The sequence below is a fragment of the Populus alba genome, chromosome 2 (assembly GCF_005239225.2).
Source record: "Populus alba chromosome 2, ASM523922v2, whole genome shotgun sequence".
NCBI classification, from domain to species: domain Eukaryota; kingdom Viridiplantae; phylum Streptophyta; class Magnoliopsida; order Malpighiales; family Salicaceae; genus Populus; species Populus alba.
The window spans coordinates 15,727,986-15,748,929 of record NC_133285.1 but is presented as its reverse complement, the minus strand read 5'-3'; the positions used below and the strand labels follow the sequence as shown (position 1 = coordinate 15,748,929).

The window sequence follows — 20,944 nt, the reverse complement described above, 5'->3', positions numbered from 1 at the left end:
GGCATGCAACTGATTTCACAGGACAATTTAAAAACCTGGGCGGAGGATGGTTGTGACTGGAAATGGGACAAAAAGCATACTTCCATAACATCCTTTGTGACTTTGGACAGAAAATAGGAGCTTCTTCCCTTTATTTTGAGTATGTCTGGGGTTGTGGTAGAGTTGTCAGAAAATATTTTATCAGTTGTTTGTTTGCCTATTAGAAACTATGTATTTCAAATCCCAAGAACAATATGGTTTTGAAAAATCAATCCCAAGAGATCCCTTGACCTTTGTTGCATTATGTGTTGGATGAATGCCCATCTTTGAAAGGATTTGTGGTGTTTAATCGTCACAGATGGAACTACTTGATAGGCTATAACTATTGATTGTCTTGGTCCTCATGGTTGCATCTGGATGAAGTCATTTGTATTTTTCTCTGTAATAAAAAGGTCGACTCCAAAAGACATCTTCAGGTCAGTTTGTCCCCTGGGATGTCGTTGGTGATTTTTATCCTTAAAGTATAAAGGTTAATAAGTTCTGTTCATGACATTCGCTTAACTATATTAATGTTTGCCATTTCCTAGGATTGTAACTTGCATTCCACATGAACTTACCAGTTCTGTTGATTTCTTATAGGAGCTTACTTATGACTATGGCTATGCCCTGGATAGCGTCTCTGGCCCAGTGGAAAAATAAAACAGATGCCGTGCTACTGTGGTGCAGTAGATTGTAGGAAGCGCTTGTTCTAGTCAGAGTTGGTAAAGCTGCTTTTGTTCATCCAAACTGACCGTCCTGCTCTTTTGACATTCTTGCCGTGGAATTTTGCCTTGCACTAGGGATGTGTACATTGACAACCGGTTAATATAGGGTATTCACACTGCTGCCTTGTGAAAAAACATTAACTGATGCAGCCTGCAAGCCCTATTACCAACTCTTTTTAGTGAGATTCATTTTCAGCTAAAATCCTGAGTTGTCAAAGGTCACAGCCATGTGTTAACGTTGTAACTCGCGGTAATGAACAGAGAAGAAATTTACATTACAGTGCTTTTATGAATGTTTTGGAATTATATATATGAAATTTCCACTGTTTCCACAATGCCCTTGTATAATGTTTTGCCACTCGGTTGTTTTGGATATAATTCTCAAGTACTGTCTGGGGCTGTAAACATTTTAAATTTTTTTCTGTTTCAAATATATATTTTTTAGTATTTTTAGTATTTTTCTGTTCAGATAATAACTCTGTTATCATTATGCAACGGGCAATATGTACAATCGCTGTTTTGTATAGTCGTGTTCAATTTCAAGTAGGGGGTAGTTCAATTTCAAGACTTGCCCTTGACAAGTTACACCCCTCAGCTATAGACACCAATAGTATGTATTTTGCCAGCATCAATTCTAAAACAAAATATGGGCTAGAAACCAGCAAGGCATTAGTATACAGATACTTGAGTCAGAAGCACTTAGTATACAGGTACTTGAGTTGGAACCATAAGAAGAAACGTTAGGTTACAATAATATGGAAGCTATCATGTTCAAGCAAAAGCCAGAAAGGTTCAAGTTAACTCATGTCTCCAACTTGGCCTTTGTCCTATACTGACGGTCTGGTCTCCGGGAACTAGCCCTATCAGCTGCTGTTTCTGGTTTATCTTCCTCCATGGCACAGGTTTCAGTATCAAGGTCATCGCCAGCTGCAATCCTAAGAGGCACCCCTCTCCTAAGCTTGAAGTCTTCACTGGCATCATCCCGGTTTTGTGTAGAATCAATGCAGTTATCAGTCACTGGTACAGCACCAGTTTTCCTTTTTGGTATGAAGGTGAGTGGTTTTGAAAGATCAACAGGAACATCATCTGGATGTAATTCTGCAGTCTTTGCTCGCTGCAGCATCTTGAGGAAGTCCATATACGCTCCTCGGTTTGATTCTTCATCTACATCAGTTGATGAATCAAAAGTATAGTGGGTATATTTCGAAGGATTTTGCATGTGATCCGGAATTCCAGAAGGATAATCTGGAGACAAATGATACACTATGGTTTCTTCTGTTGAATCAGCAGTTTCCATCTGTGTGTCTTCAACTCCATCATACTCTTCATCATTACTGTCTTTGCATTCCGGGTCAAACCGGACACGCTTTCGTAACTTAGAATCCAAATCATTCTCGATCGTCTTGGAATCCAATTGAAAATCCTTCTTCCTCTTCAGAATGGATTTCAGATTACCATCATCAGATGCACTAGTATTTTCCTTTACAGTAACCCTCAAAGAATCCATCTTTTTAGCTGCTTCTGCATCTTCCTTTAGCCTAATTTTTGCAGCAAGATGATTAGCACGTGGATCCCTAGCAACATCCTCAAATGAACTAGGAATCTCATTTCCAGAATCAATATCTATACCATAATCTTCCATTGCTGTCACATAAAGGCGTTCATCTCCAGCCTTTTCCCTGCCAACAGCTACTTTGTCATAATGATCTTCCTCTTCCTGCCAAAAGAAATCATAAATCTATCCGTAAGTCATCGCAAATCATATCCATGAGAATACAAACATATTCCCTATTGATAATCATCATCAATCACACATGAGTAAATCCCACTAAACCATCATCTTACATTTTTTTTGGTATAATTCTACTGGGCTTAGAGATACCCACAATAGCACTTATGTCGGGACCAAAGCTTAGATTACCTTCTTGACATAGTATTATACAATGTATGTGTGCGTTCTAGCTCAAGAAATCAGATTAATTAATCACAAGAAAAAAGAGCAGCAGCGGCAAAATAACATGATAATCAACAAGGAGGAAAGAAATAATTAAGGAACAATTAATTAATAAATACCTCATAATCAAGAGTACAATCCAGGCCAATAGATTTCTTGATGTCCCATTCTTCATCGTTATAATCTTCGGGTTTGAGTTTCGAGGCGCGTGACTCCTCCTCGTCGTCTAGATCATCAAGATCTCTTTCGATCTCATCAGACTTGAAATCCATATCGTGGGGTCTTTCTGGATTAAAGTACGGTTGGGTTGGGTTTCGATTCAGGGCTGTCCTCCTTGCGGTCTCGAAATCCATTGGTTTCGCTCGATTTCTTCGTCAGTGAGACGCCATAGAGAGCTTATAGAGGAGGAGGAAGAAGAGGGTTGCTGGGTTTGTATTGTTGAAGAGGAGAGGAACCAAAAGGCTTTCTCCACTCGGGCACTGAAAACTATCTTCCATGGAAATGGGAGAGAGCTTGGTTAGATAGCTAGGGTTTTATAAAGCTTTTGACTTTAACCCTGTCTCTGTCTGGACGGGTGTCTTTGTCTTACGAAGATAAGGAAGGAAAGGCGTCTTCTCCACTCTCCCTCTTGTGCTCGATTGAATTTATTGGTTTTGATCCATCAGTCCTTGTTTTTGTGCCAATTTTCTGAATTGATCACCATGGAAAATATTTCTCCTCTTTACCCCCCTACTCATCACATTTTTCCAATTGGACTAAATTGTAAGCAAATTTACCAATTGTTTGAAAATTGGAGTTGAATTGACCAAATTTTTTATGATTTTTTTTTCAATAATGATTAATTTGTTTTGTTGGATTGACATGTACATTTAGAAATATACTAAAAATACTCAATATTTCACCATGTAGTTCACAGTGAAATGCTGAGTAATATTTTTTTTTTGTCTCTTTTTTTTTTTTTTTGCTTTGTTCTTTTTTTTTTTAATAATTTTATTTTGTTTTAATTTAATTTGTTAATATTAATTTTTATTTATTTATTTATAACATTGATCCTGAGTTTAACAGGTTAACTTGATTTTATAAGTTAATCCAAATTTTTTTTTTTTTTTTTATAGGAGATAAATAGAGAGGTTTATGTTTAAATTTATATCAATTGCTCATGAGGTTGCCAGATGAGATTGGATTGAGGCATTTTGTGCTTGGAGGTGAAGGCTTTGGACCCGGGCTTGCCCTGCAGGTGTCATCCTGAGTCTAGCGAGGGTTATAATGGGTCAACTGGGCCATTTTTAAAGGCTGGATAGTTGGGCCGCGTAAGCCTTTGAAGCTGAACCAAATGTGTGTCGAGATATGATGATGGACCAGGCGAGTTATGGGCCCAATATTGAGCCCAGTATTAATCTTGAATCCCCTGGCTGTGCGTTCTGTTTGGGCCTGAACATGGGGTGCTAAGCCTAAGGCCCAAGAGTAGCAAGGGACACAACTGGCTCCTGCTGAAAACAACACCAATTATTTTATACTGATATTAAATAAATACTATATGGCTAAACTTGTAATTTACTCCCTGTCTCATTCCCAATCATAGTTTAATTATTTAGATAATGTTTGAGAATGTGGTTTTAAAAATTTTAAATTTATATATATATTTTAAAATCATTTTAATATGTTAATATTAAAAAAAAATTAAAATTATCATTTTAATATATTTTTTTTAAAAAATACTTTAGACCGTGTAATTGTTACTTACTCTTAAACACTCATTCATCATAAATTAGTACATTAAACCAACCTCTATATGAGCATTAATATGTTGTAATGGAGGAATGTCTAGCGTCTAATGCATTTTTAAATCAACCCAGGCATCCATCTAGATTGAGTTACGAGCACAACAATAAAAGAAGACCATATTGAATATCGTGGTATGGTGCTCAAGCTTCCATTAATTAGATATAAACATCAGGGTTAAAGATAAACCACAGCGAGAATTAGAATAATAATTTTTTAAAACAATAAATATTCTTATATTTTTACGAGTCTTGTTGTGTTTTTTTCTTTATTTATCTCATACACGATAAATATAAATTGTTCTATTATCGTGTATGAATGAGTTTGAATCATTTGAATTGAATTTAATTGAGAAATTTAATTCCTAATGAAAATCTCATGTCTTAGGTATTAATAATTGAATTTTAAATAAAATTTAATTCTAAAAATATTATAAAAATAAATTAGAGATCAAATTCTTTAATTAACTATTCGAATAATAAGAAATTTAATATTAAAATTAACTTTTAAAAAGTATTCATCTAGCCTTTTTGTAATAAAACTTTTGAAGAAATGAGATGCAGGTAATGAGGTAGATATTCTTTTTTAATTACTTTTATTGATGATTTATTACTTCATAAAACCATGTTTATGTATACTTATATAGACAAAATATTCAAAAAAAATTTCATTAGTTTTTTAGAATAATATTTCAAGTTATTCCCAAAATAATACTCATAATAATTTATAGAGAGCTTGTTCCTGTATGGTTGAATAAAAAAACATGGTCTTCCTTCTTTGTTGTTTGTTGGAGAGAAGCAATAGAATAAAAAAGAAAAAATACAAAGAAAATCAAGCACATACCTTTTTTTTTGTCTTAATTAAAAACATTCATTTTGTTATTAATTTATTGAATTTCTTTAATTATCAATACATGTGTGTTAATTTTATATGATTTTTAAATCTCCTCTGTCATGCTAACTTATAATAAAAGTGTTTGTGGCGGGCGCGTGTAATTCCTCGTTTCACTCTACAATAAATGGTATATATAAGATGATAAATTCTTTATAAAGTCAAAAGTTAATTTTTATTTTTTTTCCTCTAGTTAAAGGCATACAAATAATTTTACGTAACTAATTTTCTGCATCAACTATTGTTTAGTTAATTATCATATACTATAATTTAATTTAAATTTTAACGAAACCTATATCTTAAAATATTAATTATAAAAAATATATTTTATAATTTTATTATACCTACTATTTTTTCAAACTATATAAGAATAAGAATCATTAAAATTCTTTTGTTCTCTACCATTAAAGTGGTTGTTCAAGGTAAAGCTTATGGTAGAATCCTCACACAAGTACAAAAGTGTTGCAAAAATGTTCCACTTGATCATTAATTAGTTCATGCCTTCAAAGTCCTGCTTTGCTTTACACGATCCAGTCACATTAATTAGTAATTTAAAAAAAAACTATACCTAACAATTTACTCACCAAATCATTGCATTTAATATCCAAATCACAAAACATGATTTATACCATGCAAGAGTCTATAAAATAAGTAATAACAATCCCCTTCTCTATATAAAAAACAAGATAAAGAAAAATATTATATAAACATCGCAATATCATTACTTAACAAACTTTTAATATTTTTTAATTTTTTTTTTTTTATGTTTTAATGTATTAATATCAATTTTTTTTTTGATATATTTTATAATAAAAAATATTTTAAAAAATAACCGCTCTATTAGATTTTCTAACATTATATAAATCTTAAAACACTAACTATAAGGAGAGTTATATATTTTTTTTCCTGTTTTTTCTTAATCTTCATAAAAAATAAGGATCTAAAAGAAAAATAATTTAATAAAAAAAAAGTAAAAAACATTAACTACCATGTATATTTAAATATCAACCAAATATAATTTAAATCCTCTTGAGTAAAGAAATCGCAATTCACGGCAAGGCTGTAGGTTTGTCTGTCTAGCGAAAGGATGGACCCTTCGTTCGGGCCTGATATAGGCTAGGGCCGCTAGGCCATGTCAGCCTATCAAGAAGGCCTATTTTTGTAAAACTGCTTTGCAAGAAAGCTCCTTTTATTTTCCATAATTCCACAAAACAAGAGGATGACTGCCGAATTTTACTTTTTTAAATTGTTTTTTATTTAAAAATTTATTAAAATAATATTTTTTTTTCAAAATTATTTTATATATTAGTACAACATAACAATATAAAAACATAAAAAAATTAAAAAATTCTAGCAAGTAAAATGTCAAACACGTTCTAAAGTTTAATTCGATACCTTTACTCTTCTATTTCAAACTCTTACTTTTTTCTATACTGATGTTAATGATTTATTAGAAAGGGTGTTTGAAAGGGTTGAATGTTTGTTTTTTAAAATATATTAAAATAAATTTATTTTTATTTTTAAAAATTTATTTTTAACATTAATATATTCAAAATAATTTAAAAATATTAAAAATTATTTTTAAATAGATAAAAAATTAAAATTAAGTTTTTAAAAACACAAACAAATGAATCTAAAACCACTACAAATGGTGTTAGGTTCTTGTCAAATTAACCGTATGCCACCATGTGTCCTTTAAATAAAAAGATTTAATTGAGAAAATATGCATAAAGTTTTTGCAAGTAAAATTATGCAGTAAAAATCTTAAACATCAATTTAATTATTTTTTCCGTTTTCATATTTTTTTTCAAAAAATATTAATAAACTTTAACATGCTTTTATCGTTTGGATCTGTCTCTCATATAACGTGTCTATAATAAAAAGAAACTATCATTCATGTGGATTTAATCAAACATTTAAACAGCATAACATGCAAGCTCAGTATTTTCTCACCTCGAGGAGCTGAGTTAATATATCTATGAGATCACACAACTAATTAGTGGTGAGAGTAAAGGCTTGACTTTAGTGCAAACAAAGAGTAACATATTCCAAGCACATGGTTCCTGTAACTTTTCTTTCTGCTTTTAAATGTTTTTAAAAAATATTTTTTATTTGAAAAAAATATTAAAAAGATATTTCTATATGTTTTTAATAATTTTAATTTATTAATTTTTAAAAATTATTTTAAATTTGTTTTTATTAAAAAGCTAAAAGTTATTTAAAAAACATTCTCCCAATCTCGCTCAACTCTTAGAAGTGCAGCGAAGAAAGTAAGCTTTAAGCGCCCAACGCCCGCAATCAATGATCGCCCAAATTCCCGCCAATTAACGAAGATCGAGAACACTTCCCGGGAATCTCATTAAATTCCCGCCAGCGACATTATTATTATTATTACAGTAATACCTGGAAGCCAAATTTTAAAAACTCCACTCTCATCCTCCTTTTTCGTTCTTCATCTTCCCAATTCATCTCGTTTATTTTGCTGGCTCTCTGTGTTCAGTCTCTACCTCTCTCGAAGCCGCAAAAAATAAAATAAAGATTGAAAAAATGGCACCGTCGCGTAAACAGAGCAACGGTAGATCACCAATAGTAAATCCACAGCGCCAAATAACTGCCTTCTTCTCCAAGACGACGACGACTCCTTCTCCATCTCCTTCTCCCATGCTCTCTAAAAAACAAATCCCTAAATCCTATACTAAACCTAACCCTAGCTCTCGAACCCAAAGCCCTAGTTCTAGCCCAAAAACTCCTTAGCCACTCCAATCTAAGCCTAAAAACCCCCTACTAGTTAGTGGACAAACTCCTTCACCGTCTCCTTCAACAATTGCAGTGTATGGCAAAGAGGTGGTGGTGATCAGGAGGGTCAGGGTTTCCTGGCCCCTGGATAAGAGCTGGTACGAGGATTGTGTCAAATCTTACGATGATGAATCGAAGAATCATTTGATACAATACGATGATTCTGAAGAGGACTTGTTGGATTTGATCAATGAGAAGATTGAGTGGGTAGAACCATGTGTTAAGAAATTTAAGCGGTTGCGCAGGGTTCTTTGGGTTTTAGGAAGATTGTGCTTGAAGATGATGAGATGGAGAATGTCGAGGGCGATAATGGCGGTGCCGGTGGTGGTGACGACTCGAGTGATGAAGAATGGGGAAAGAATGCGGAGAAGGATGTTAGCGAGGAGGAGGACGTTGATTTGATGGACGAGGAAGAAGCGGATGATGGTAAGAAAAGAAAGAGAGGTGGGAAGGATTCGAGGAAAAGGAAAGCGAGTGCAGAAGGTGGAAAGTTGGATTTGGGAAAGAGTGGCGGGGATGCGAGTACGGGAGGAGTCAGGGTTTCATTTGTGGATCCTGTAAAGAACAAGGAGAGCAAGTAATTGTTTTTCCTTCTCTATTTGTTTGAGATAAGGAGGGTTGTTGGAAGAAATTTATGACATGGATTCATCACATTTTATTTAGAAAATCCTTAAAAGACGTACTGAAGTCAATAACAAAATGGTTATTGGTGGACAGGCTGGAAATACTGACTCGTTAGACATTACATGAGAGTTTCTAGCATAGTTTTAAAACCCGACCCGGTCATTGACCCGGTCAAGTGATCGGGTCACGGGTCAGATGGGTTGACCCGGGTTAACCCGGGTCAACCCAAAAAAACTATATAAAAAAAAAAACCGTCGCCGTAGCTGGTTCTCCCTCACAATTTCCTCCCACACTGATCCCTTGTCTTTCATCTTCTCCGCAAAGGTCACACTACTCTCCCGCTCCTCAAATCCATACTTTTCAATCCCAAACTCTTCTGCTAAAACCGTCCACAAATGCTTCCATTTGAACAGATCCCTGTTTTGGATATTAAAATCTTCATTTTGTGCATTAGGATCCACGCACGCCCAAATTTCATGCTCTGCGATCAGATCTGCATCAGAAGCTACAGAGTAACCATTCCATGCCTCTTTCGATCCACGAAAGATCAACGGAACTCCCTCGTGCTTGCATATTGCAGCGTAAACAGAAATAGTCACAATGATATTCATCAAGCTATGAGGTGAAAACCCAAATATAGCACCAGGCCGGTGAACAGACCAAGTCACCCCTTCTTTCTTTGCCACTTCCTCGAACATAACATCTTCCAATGTGTAATAAAAATTGGGAAATCTTAATCTGGGCAGATCTTCCGTGAAAGGTGGATCATGAGCTTCAATCTTGCCTAATAAGGCAAAGGGACCCACATATTGCTTCCCTCCGGTTTGGAGGCAGACATGGCGGAGATTGGCAGCATTAGGTATAACAACCTTTAATCTCACAGTTCTCCTCTGTCACGACCCGAATCCCGAATCCATGACCGGCACATAGGCAAGGTTCCCCTCCAAGGTTCCAAACCTATGCGAACCCAAACTTACATACAATCTTTTGAACAACTCAATCAGAGTTTAGCACAGCATTAACAACAAATTAATTTCATAACATAATTCGATTGTCTTAATACAAGAGTTAATATAATTTCATAGTTTTGGAGCACTAACTTGACATAAAAAGAAAGATACAAATTACAACCAAAAGCAGGTTCGGAAGGTTCAACAAAAGTAACCCGCTATCAAGCTATAAGCATGAAAAGAATAAATAATGAGAGGGTGAGTTCAATAACTCAGTGAGTAGATAACGTTCAATATACACACACGAGGTAATATAGCAATGAGAAATATATATACAAGTATGGCTTTAGTTCTTATACGAAGGTTTATCAAATAGGCCATAACAAGAATATCATATGGTAGAACTCGTCAGAAAATCAAAATGCAATGAGCATGAGGCTCCGTACTGTTGGATGATCAGTCCACACAGGTTGGTGTCTCCCCCGACCAACTAGGGTTCAGATACGATGTGCACAAAGACTAACACTACCCTGTTAGCATGGGTATTCTGACTGACATACCATAGGTTCATAATCATAATCAAACAAACATATTCATATCTCAAAGCTCAACTCATGACATCAATCAAATGAGGAGCTATCAATTCAGAATTCACTTCAAAATACATACTGGTTCATATCAAGAATTCAGATTCAATAATTGATCATGCTTTATCATAACAAGGATAATAATCAATATATATTATCAAGAAGCATGATCCAATTCATATTAACAAATCAAATATTTATACTATTTCTCATGCATATGGAAAATTATCCACTCACCTGACTCAAAAGCAAACAGAAGCCAAAAGCAAACACTGAAGAAAATCCTACTGACGTCCCGTCGGTAGAATATCAGGATTATCTGAATACAAAGGAAACATTTTCAAGAACGACTCGAAAGAACATATAACCTATTTAATACACTTAACTAAGGGTGTATTCCGTAATCCTATATGTTTTTAAATTAACTAGTCACTTTTCTCAAAAACCCAAAATCTAACGGTTTTTCCCAAAATCTAATCCATAATAAAAACAACTAATAAAATTGATAATAATTCACTAAGTAACCCTTAATTATTCATCAAACTAATCTGCAAAAGCTAATATTACAGCTAGGGACTAATCTGGAATTTTTCCATAGTTTAGGGCCAAATTGTAACTTTTATCAAATGGAGGACCAAACTGAAATTTGTCATAAATCCATGAATATACTGAAATTCTGACCTTAATTAATCCTCAATTCTGTCCAGGATGTATCATTATGCTTCAGGGATCATTCTGGAATTTTACTAAATTTTTAGGGTCAAATCGTACTTTTTGTTAAATTGGAGGACTAAATTGAAAGTGTTAAATTATCTTATCTACACAGTAATTCTGTCCATAATTCATATGTTATTCTGTTCAGAATCTCGGAATATGCTCCAGGGACCAATTTGTAATTTTCCAAAGTTCGGGGACTAAACTGTAATTTTCGGAAATTGAGGGACCAAATTGAATTTTCGTCATCTTCAACCTCAAACCCAGAATTTCAACAGATCACCTACTGTTATCCCCTGATTTCTAACACAAATTCACCATTCAAACAAAATTATAACTCAAAAATCATCACAATCTTCCATAATCAACTTAATAATCAATTACCCACAACAATCAACCCTAACCTTCAATTTAATTCATCAATTAAACCCAAAACACAAATTCTCAAAACCCTAACATTCATCAAAACTGAAATTAAAGTTGAATTAACATATTATACATATTAAACAACCTAAATCTTACCCTTTTCACTTATTTCCTCCAAATCTCTTCCTTTTTCCCTTATTTTCCCTTCTTTTCTCTTCTTCTTCTTTCTCTCTTCTCTCTCACGGTTCTGCTCTCTAATTTCAGATCACTTTCCCTTTTTTTTTTTTTTTACTTCCTATTTATATTTATCAATTTTTTTTCAATTACCATAATACCCCTTATTCATTTATTCCAACTTTTAAGCCTCCAAGGGCTTTGTTGTAAAATCCTATCTTATTAATTTAGAAACATTACAATCTCCCCACCTTATAAAAGTTTCGTCCTCGAAACTTAATAGAAAAGATTGAATACTTACCGAGATTATCGAAAAGATGAGGATACTCCTCACGCATCTTATCCTCGAGCTCCCAAGTCGCTTCCTCACGTGAATGGCCTTTCCATTTCACTTTCACTGAAGCTATGTCCTTCGACCTAAGCTTCCTCACTTGTCGGTCGACTATAGCTTCCGGTTGCACCTCATAAACCATATCATCCCTCAAGTCAATGGGATGAACCTCTAATACATGTGATGGATCTGACATATATTTCCTTAACATGGAAACATGAAATACTGGATGAATAGCAGACAAGTTTGGTGGTAATGCTAACTTATAAGCAACTGCCCCAACTCTCTCCAGAATCTCATACGGTCCAATGAATCGAGGACTCAACTTGCCTTTCTTCCCAAACCTGAATACTCCTTTTGTAGGTGATACTTTTAAGAACACACAATCACCCACTGAAAACTCTAAGTCACGCCTTCTTTTATCCGCGTAACTTTTTTGTCTACTCTGAGCTGTTTGAAGCTTCTTTCTAATTACCTCTATCTTCTCTGAGGTAATCTGAATCAACTCCGGTCCTATTAGCCTCTTCTCACCAACCTCAAACCAACAAACCGGTGATCTACACTTTCGGCCATACAAAGCTTCATAAGGTGCCATCTCTATGCTAGCCTGATAACTGTTGTTGTAAGCAAATTCCACTAATGATAGGAACTTACTCCAACTAACTCCAAAATCCATAACACAAGCCCTTAACATATCCTCCAAGGTCTGAATAGTCCTCTCAGACTGACCATCTGTCTGAGGGTGAAAAGCTGTACTCAACTGCACCTTAGTACCCATAGCCTCTTGAAATTTCACCCAAAACCGCGATGTAAACTGTGGACCTCTATCAGACACTATCGAGATTGGCACTCCATGCAACCGTACAATCTCACTAATAAACAATTCCGCCAACTTTGCATATCCATAAGTAATCTTAACTGGCAGAAAATGGGCTGATTTTGTCAATCTGTCAACAATCACCCATATCGAATCATAACCCTCCTGACTTTTAGGCAATCCTGTCACAAAGTCCATTGTGATCCTTTCCCACTTCCATTCTGGAATCAACAATGGTTGCAACAGTCCAGGAGGTTTCTGGTGTTCACCCTTTACCCTCTGACAGGTCAAACACCTAGAGACAAAATCTGCTACATCAGCCTTCATCCTATTCCACCAATAACACACCTTAAGATCTTTATACATCTTGGTGGAACCTGGATGCATTGTGTAAACTGTCTGATGTGCCTCTATCATCAATTCTCTCCTCAGATCATCAACATCAGGTACACAAAGCCTATCCCTATATCTCAGCACATCATCATCACCAATCACAAAACCTGCAGCTTTACCCTGCTCAACCTCATTTCGAATCCTGAGTAGGGAATCATCTTTCTTCTGAGCTGCTTTTATCTTATCAAACAAATCTGACTTAACCTGAAAATGAGCAATCATTGCTCCAGCTTCACTAAGATCAAATCTGACTCCTTCATCCACTAACTCATGCAGCTCCTTAATCAGAGGTCTTCGTACCTCCTGAATATGAGCTAAGCTTCCTGATGATTTTCTACTCAAAGCATCGGCAACTACATTTGCCCTACCCGGGTGGTACTGTATGGTACAATCATAATCCTTCAGTAGTTCCATCCATCTTCTCTGCCTCAGGTTTAGATCCCTCTGCTGAAAGATGTATTTCAAACTCTTGTGATCTGTAAAGATCTCACAAGTTTCACCATACAAGTAGTGCCTCCAAATCTTCAAAGCAAAAATTACAGCCGCCATCTCTAAATCATGTGTAGGATAGTTCTGTTCAAGCTTCTTCAGCTGCCGTGAAGCATAGGCAATAACCTTGCCATGTTGCATTAGAACACATCCTAACCCCACTCTCGAAGCATCACAATACACTGTGTAACCACCAGAACCTGATGGTACTGCTAGAATAGGCGCTGTAGTCAATCTCTCCTTCAACTTTAAGAAACTTTTCTCACAAGCTTCAGACCACTGAAACTTAACATTTTTCTGCGTTAACTTAGTCAATGGTGCAGAAATTCGAGAAAAGTTCTCCACAAACCTTCGATAGTAGCCGGCCAAACCTAAGAAACTTCTAATCTCTGTCGCCGAAGTAGGCCTAAGCCACTGCTTAACTGCCTCAATCTTTTGAGGATCAACCTCAATCCCATTCCTTGACACTACATGCCCAAGAAATGCTACACTCTCCAACCAAAACTCACTCTTTGAGAACTTGCCATACAACTGATGATCTCGCAGAGTTTGAAGCACCATTCTCAAATGCTGCTCATGCTCCTCTCTAGACCTCGAATACACCAAAATATCATCAATAAAAACTATCACAAATCGATCAATAAATTGACCAAACACTCTATTCATCAAGTCCATAAAAGCTGCTGGTGCATTCGTCAACCCAAAAGACATCACTAAAAACTCATAATGACCATACCGAGTTCTAAAAGCTGTCTTTGAAATGTCCTCCTCCCTAATCCTCAACTGATGATACCCAGATCGAAGATCGATCTTAGAAAAGAATTGAGCTCCCTGTAACTGATCAAACAAATCATCTATACGAGGGAGTGGGTATCTATTTCGAACTGTCACCCGATTCAATTGCCTATAATCTATACACAACCTCAATGACCCATCTTTCTTCTTCACAAACAACACCGGAGCTCCCCAAGGGGACACACTTGGTCGAATGAACTTTTTATCCAATAAATCCTGCAGCTGCTCCTTTAACTCTCTCAATTCTGCTGGCGCCATTCTATATGGTGCCATTGATATTGGTTCAGTACCCAGAACCAAATCAATACAGAACTCAATCTCCCTATACGGAGGCAATCCAGGTAAGTCATCAGGAAAGACATCGATAAACTCTCTTACTATAGGGACTTCCTCTAACTGGGGAACTTCTTTCTCTACATCCACTATATATGCTAGGTAGCACTGTACCCCTTTTCGGGCCATTTTCCTCGAGATAGCCGACAACATAATTGATGGAGACTCAATCTTATCTCCTTGAAATACCAACCCAACTTCTTGATCTAGATCAAACATTATTTTCTTACCCCAACAATTTACCGAAGCCCTATGCTTAGCCAACCAATCCATTCCTAAAATCACATCAAAATCAACCATATCTAAGACATTTAAGTCTCCCATAAAGATCTTATCTCCAATCTCTATTTCACAATCCAGATACACATACTTTACTAATATTAACTCATCTAAGGGAGTGGAGACTGAAATGGGGGATTTTAACAAGGTTGGTTGTTTATCTAACCTCATGGAAAAATATGGGGACACAAACGAATGAGTTGCACCCGTATCAAACAGAACTTTTGCTTCAAAAGAGCAAACAAGAAGAATACCTGAAACAACTGTGTTGGATGCCTGAGCATCCTGCTGAGTCAAGGCAAAAACTCTAGCATGCCCCTGACCCTGCTGTATCTGACCTCTATCACCTGCACCCCGACCTCTTTGACCACGGCCACCAAAACCTCTACCCCCATGAGCCACAGACTGGCTCGTCGATGGTGTCTGAATAGGATGTTGGACTGAAGCAGATAACCCTGAAGTGGACAACTGTCTCCTCGGGCACTCTCTAATCTTATGACCTATCTGGCCACAGCTAAAACAAGCCCCAGTTCTTCTGTAGCACTCTGCACTGTTATGACCTCCTCCACAGTGCTGACATGAAAAACTATCCCCGGGTGAAACAAATGAACTACGAGGTGCAGTCTGAACTAAACTCTGGGTACCACTACTGCCACTCTGACTGCCTGAGCCACTAACTGATGGTCTCTGTCTAAACCTCCTCTGAACCCATGAGCCCTGACGGCCACTTCGTCCCCTAAACGGACCTGCACTTAATCCATGTTGCCTAAAAGACTGACCCTCTTCTCTAGGCCTCTTAGACTGGCCAGCAGTCATGTCTTCTATTTCACGTGCCTCTAGCAATCTGGCGCTATCAACAGCTGAGGAGTAGGATGGAAACACTTGTGGCGCCAATACCATATACAGAGAGGATTTGAGTCCTCTAATAAATCTCTTCACCCTCCACTCCTCAGTGGGTAGAAGATGTTCTGCATACCTAGACAGCTGAGTGAACTTCAGATCATACTCATCCACTGTCATGCTCCCCTGAGATAGCCTCTCAAACTCATAAAGTCGAGCATCCCTGATGCTCTGAGGGAGAAACCTGTCCAAGAACATGGAGCTAAACTCCTTCCATGTCCACTGAGTCTCTACTGGTCTTGCTCTTTCCCTAGACTCAAACCAAGAGATTGCCACATCTCCTTCCAACCTGAACGATGCCAAACTCACAGCTCGGTGGTCTGTACATCCCAAAGCTTTACATCATCGCCAAATGTCATCTAGGAACCTCTGAGGATCCTCTGAACTGTCTATCCCAGAAAAATAGGAGGTGCCAACTTCATAAAGGCATCCAATGGCACATTAACTCCCTGAACAGTGTGGGATGTCGAGGGTACATCTCTATCCCTCATTCTGTCTCTCTCCATAGTAAACTCTATCCAAGTCTGCACAACCTGGCTAAGTTGTTGAACATCTGTAACAGGCTCAGGGTCAGCTACCCCCACACCTGTTTCATCAACCATATCTTCCTCTTCTATTTCCTGAGGCTCTTCCTCCACTGGTGGAGGTACCTCATCAACATGTTGAGGCACAGTTGCACCACGCCTCCTTCTCTGTCTTGCAGTTATCAACTGCATAATAGGGACATCATCTTGATCATCATCTACCCTAAGAGTATCAGTTGTTCGTCTATTCCTCGACATTTCCTAAAATAAAAGTGAGAGCACTTAAGTCATGCTGGAACAATAGCATGATGATTATCACAGAATTATAGGAAAGCATATCTATCACAAGGAAGAAGACATACTTGATGAGAATTTAAAATTTCAAAAACAACAAACAAGACAATACGGATCCTAATGCTCCACTTAGTATGAAATTAATTATATTATTGTTTCTTTAACCTAAAGCTCTGATACCAAGTTTGTCACGACCCGAATCCCGAATCCATGACCGGCACATAGGCAAGGTTCCCCTCCAAGGTTCCAAACCTATGCGAACCCAAACTTACATACAATCTTTTGAACAACTCAATCAGAGTTTAGCACAGCATTAACAACAAATTAATTTCATAACATAATTCGATTGTCTTAATACAAGAGTTAATATAATTTCATAGTTTTGGAGCACTAACTTGACATAAAAAGAAAGATACAAATTACAACCAAAAGCAGGTTCGGAAGGTTCAACAAAAGTAACCCGCTATCAAGCTATAAGCATGAAAAGAATAAATAATGAGAGGGTGAGTTCAACAACTCAGTGAGTAGATAACGTTCAATATACACACACGAGGTAATATAGCAATGAGAAATATATATACAAGTATGGCTTTAGTTCTTATACGAAGGTTTATCAAATAGGCCATAACAAGAATATCATATGGTAGAACTCGTCAGAAAATCAAAATGCAATGAGCATGAGGCTCCGTACTGTTGGATGATCAGTCCACACAGGTTGGTGTCTCCCCCGACCAACTAGGGTTCAGATACGATGTGCACAAAGACTAACACTACCCTGTTAGCATGGGTATTCTGACTGACATACCATAGGTTCATAATCATAATCAAACAAACATATTCATATCTCAAAGCTCAACTCATGACATCAATCAAATGAGGAGCTATCAATTCAGAATTCACTTCAAAATACATACTGGTTCATATCAAGAATTCAGATTCAATAATTGATCATGCTTTATCATAACAAGGATAATAATCAATATATATTATCAAGAAGCATGATCCAATTCATATTAACAAATCAAATATTTATACTATTTCTCATGCATATGGAAAATTATCCACTCACCTGACTCAAAAGCAAACAGAAGCCAAAAGCAAACACTGAAGAAAATCCTACTGACGTCCCGTCGGTAGAATATCAGGATTATCTGAATACAAAGGAAACATTTTCAAGAACGACTCGAAAGAACATATAACCTATTTAATACACTTAACTAAGGGTGTATTCCGTAATCCTATATGTTTTTAAATTAACTAGTCACTTTTCTCAAAAACCCAAAATCTAACGGTTTTTCCCAAAATCTAATCCATAATAAAAACAACTAATAAAATTGATAATAATTCACTAAGTAACCCTTAATTATTCATCAAACTAATCTGCAAAAGCTAATATTACAGCTAGGACTAATCTGGAATTTTTCCATAGTTTAGGGCCAAATTGTAACTTTTATCAAATGGAGGACCAAACTGAAATTTGTCATAAATCCATGAATATACTGAAATTCTGACCTTAATTAATCCTCAATTCTGTCCAGGATGTATCATTATGCTTCAGGATCATTCTGGAATTTTACTAAATTTTTAGGGTCAAATCGTACTTTTTGTTAAATTGGAGGACTAAATTGAAAGTGTTAAATTATCTTATCTACACAGTAATTCTGTCCATAATTCATATGTTATTCTGTTCAGAATCTCGGAATATGCTCCAGGGACCAATTTGTAATTTTCCAAAGTTCGGGGACTAAACTGTAATTTTCGGAAATTGAGGGACCAAATTGAATTTTCGTCATCTTCAACCTCAAACCCAGAATTTCAACAGATCACCTACTGTTATCCCCTGATTTCTAACACAAATTCACCATTCAAACAAAATTATAACTCAAAATCATCACAATCTTCCATAATCAACTTAATAATCAATTACCCACAACAATCAACCCCTAACCTTCAATTTAATTCATCAATTAAACCCAAAACACAAATTCTCAAAACCCTAACATTCATCAAAACTGAAATTAAAGTTGAATTAACATATTATACATATTAAACAACCTAAATCTTACCCTTTTCACTTATTTCCTCCAAATCTCTTCCTTTTTCCCTTATTTTCCCTTCTTTTCTCTTCTTCTTCTTTCTCTCTTCTCTCTCACGGTTCTGCTCTCTAATTTCAGATCACTTTCCCTTTTTTTTTTTTTTTTTACTTCCTATTTATATTTATCAATTTTTTTTCAATTACCATAATACCCCTTATTCATTTATTCCAACTTTTAAGCCTCCAAGGGCTTTGTTGTAAAATCCTATCTTATTAATTTAGAAACATTACATCCTCCTCCGTGGATTTGCTGGCCCAGGTAACATAAAAGACGTGGGTGACATCGGTGAGTTTAGAAAGCTTGGATTGGGTTTCGACAGTATTGGAGATGTCGCACTGGATGTACTCCACCGGATGATCCTCGTTCCAGTTGGGGCGGGAACGTCGGGCGACGCCGTAGACTTTCCATGGGCCACCAGGCGTGTCTGAGAGTGGGAGAATCTCTGCCAAGCTGTTGCCAACAATCCCGGTAACACCTAGAATCAGGGCCACGCTTGGGTAACCTCTTGATGCTTCATCATCTCCAGTTTTTTTCTTGGCAGCGCCGATAGCACCAGACCACCACCAGCTCATCTTTCTCTACTGTTTTTCAGCCGAGCGTGTTTTAGCCTTTTTGGATTTTAGATGTCATTAAACGACGTGGTTTAATGACAGGAAAAATAATAAAAAAAGTGGCCGGGTCTCAGTCGGGTCAGGCCGGGTCGGCGGGGTTCCGGGTCGACCCACCGGGTCGACCGGGTTTGGCCGGGCCAAATCCCAAGCGGGTTTTGGCCTTCACCCGGACCGGTTCCATGCCCGGGTCGGCCGGGTCCCGGGTCAACCCGCCGGGCCGGTCCGGGTTTTAAAACTATGGTTTCTAGTATAGTTTTTTGTTTGTTTATTACGCTTCCTTTAAAGTAGACAATTCACAGACAAAAAGTATGTATCGAAGACCTTTTCAGTTTCCCCCCCTCCCTTTAATCATCTTTTTCGAAAGAAGAAAGGATTCAAGGGGGAGGCTTGATTTTGTTATAGATAGATAGATATATAGATAGTCCATGCATGTATCTATACATACTCCTCGAAGGATTTTAAATCACAAAGCATTGAAGATATTCTTGTAAGAAGCTGCGTTTGAGAAGAGATCAGGGGATATATCAAGGCTAGGAAGAAAAGAAAGGAAGATATGAGGGTTTTTCTTTATAGCACGTTTCCTCTTCTTTTCAATTATAAGAAAATCTTCGAAATCGAAATGTTTTGGACAAAAAAAAGAACAAAAAGAGAGACATTAGTGCTAAATGAACTTCGAACACCATGCTAGGAGGAGGAGCGGTTAAAACAGTTCCCCCTCCATATATTTACTTTAATTCTTAAAGGGCACACCACGTTCGTGGAGGACACGTTTACCAAAGGCAAAGAACGTAGATTACTTTGCATGGGTTAAAACAAGAGTTGATTAGCCAGTGCTTCCTACAAGAAATCATGATCTTATAATTGCTTCTACTTTGGAGCCACTCAGTTCCTACAAGTAATTGGTCCATATGCTCTAGTCTTCATTCATACGTATGATCGTACATCATTTTGAAGAGAATGGAGAAACCATGCACTTCTTTCAGTACATTGTTTGCCTGCGTTATTTTCATTTTTAACCCTTCTCACGCATGTGAATCTCATGTTTTAGGCCCGTTGATGTACATCTTGATGTAGTGAGGTCAACCCAGCAAAATAATTAAGTAAATAAATAAAGAACACAGTAAATAGTTGATGAAGCTCCAACTGTTTGTTGTTTTGAATGAAGCATCACCCCTGATTGCTGCTTGCCTTGATTCTGTAACAGAGAACGCAGGGATGCAAAGAGAAGGCGTCCTGGAGATGTAGATTATGATCCCAGGACTCTATACTTGCCCGCTGAGTTTGCAAAGAGTTTAACAGGTGGCCAGGGAGGGGCTTTCATACACTTATTGGTTTGAAACTATTTAAGGAGCTGTCTTCTTGAATTTCATTGTTTGTTATGTGCAGAGACAATGGTGGGAGTTTAAGTCAAAGCACATGGATAAGGTTTTGTTTTTCAAGGTATGTACATAAGTCAGATGGATTTCATACATTCATCAAATCTCTCTTTACTAGGTTCTGC

The 20,944-nt window shown here is 36.7% G+C and overlaps 4 protein-coding genes and 1 pseudogene across 6 annotated transcripts; 2 read left to right on the top strand and 3 right to left on the bottom strand.

Moving 5' to 3' along the window:
• The window catches only part of LOC118043857 (alpha-mannosidase At3g26720-like), a 5,962-nt pseudogene extending 5,284 nt beyond the window's left edge, over nt 1–678 (top strand).
• Nucleotides 679–1,392: 714 nt separating this feature from the next.
• On the bottom strand, nt 1,393–3,314 carry LOC118050014 (uncharacterized). Its single transcript, XM_035060214.2, has 2 exons — nt 2,817–3,314; nt 1,393–2,460 (listed from the first exon to the last, which is right to left on the bottom strand). The coding sequence occupies exons 1-2, from the start codon at nt 3,048–3,050 to the stop codon at nt 1,546–1,548; spliced, it is 1,149 nt and encodes a 382-aa protein (XP_034916105.1). The 5' UTR covers nt 3,051–3,314; the 3' UTR covers nt 1,393–1,545.
• Nucleotides 3,315–7,795: 4,481 nt separating this feature from the next.
• On the top strand, nt 7,796–20,893 carry LOC140955263 (uncharacterized). The gene is made up of 3 exons (XM_073407457.1): nt 7,796–8,743; nt 20,648–20,742; nt 20,830–20,893. The coding sequence occupies exons 1-3, from the start codon at nt 8,454–8,456 to the stop codon at nt 20,847–20,849; spliced, it is 405 nt and encodes a 134-aa protein (XP_073263558.1). The 5' UTR covers nt 7,796–8,453; the 3' UTR covers nt 20,850–20,893.
• Nucleotides 8,932–19,454, bottom strand: LOC118050001 ((S)-8-oxocitronellyl enol synthase CYC2). Its single transcript, XM_035060200.2, has 2 exons — nt 19,063–19,454; nt 8,932–9,675 (listed from the first exon to the last, which is right to left on the bottom strand). Exons 1-2 carry the CDS (start codon nt 19,113–19,115, stop codon nt 8,982–8,984), a joined length of 747 nt encoding a protein of 248 aa, XP_034916091.1. The 5' UTR covers nt 19,116–19,454; the 3' UTR covers nt 8,932–8,981.
• On the bottom strand, nt 16,293–19,063 carry LOC140955264 (uncharacterized). 3 transcript variants are annotated; one of them, XM_073407459.1, is made up of 3 exons: nt 18,803–19,063; nt 17,806–17,887; nt 16,293–16,703 (listed from the first exon to the last, which is right to left on the bottom strand). In XM_073407459.1, exon 3 carries the CDS (start codon nt 16,698–16,700, stop codon nt 16,308–16,310), a length of 393 nt encoding a protein of 130 aa, XP_073263560.1. In that variant the 5' UTR covers nt 16,701–16,703; nt 17,806–17,887; nt 18,803–19,063; the 3' UTR covers nt 16,293–16,307. The 3 variants fall into 3 exon arrangements, with proteins under 3 accessions (XP_073263560.1, XP_073263559.1, XP_073263561.1); XM_073407458.1 differs by having other exon boundaries at nt 17,806–19,063; XM_073407460.1 differs by lacking the exon at nt 17,806–17,887.
• Nucleotides 20,894–20,944: the final 51 nt, after the last annotated feature.

What these genes read in the sequence shown, in the direction of transcription:
- LOC118050014 (XM_035060214.2), bottom strand. Translation starts at nt 3,050, where the DNA reads ATGGATTTCGAGACCGCAAGGAGGACAGCCCTGAATCGAAACCCAACC. An exon ending in ATTGTACTCTTGATTATGAG is followed by an intron (nt 2,461 to 2,816) that starts GTATTTATTAAT and finishes TTCTTTTGGCAG; the next exon opens with GAAGAGGAAGATCATTATGA.
- LOC140955263 (XM_073407457.1), top strand. Translation starts at nt 8,454, where the DNA reads ATGGAGAATGTCGAGGGCGATAATGGCGGTGCCGGTGGTGGTGACGAC. An exon ending in GTAAAGAACAAGGAGAGCAA is followed by an intron (nt 8,744 to 20,647) that starts GTAATTGTTTTT and finishes ATTCTGTAACAG; the next exon opens with AGAACGCAGGGATGCAAAGA. An exon ending in GTTTGCAAAGAGTTTAACAG is followed by an intron (nt 20,743 to 20,829) that starts GTGGCCAGGGAG and finishes TGTTATGTGCAG; the next exon opens with AGACAATGGTGGGAGTTTAA.
- LOC140955264 (XM_073407458.1), bottom strand. Translation starts at nt 16,700, where the DNA reads ATGTCGAGGAATAGACGAACAACTGATACTCTTAGGGTAGATGATGAT.
- LOC118050001 (XM_035060200.2), bottom strand. Translation starts at nt 19,115, where the DNA reads ATGTCACCCACGTCTTTTATGTTACCTGGGCCAGCAAATCCACGGAGG. An exon ending in GCAAATCCACGGAGGAGGAT is followed by an intron (nt 9,676 to 19,062) that starts GTAATGTTTCTA and finishes GTGACAGAGGAG; the next exon opens with AACTGTGAGATTAAAGGTTG.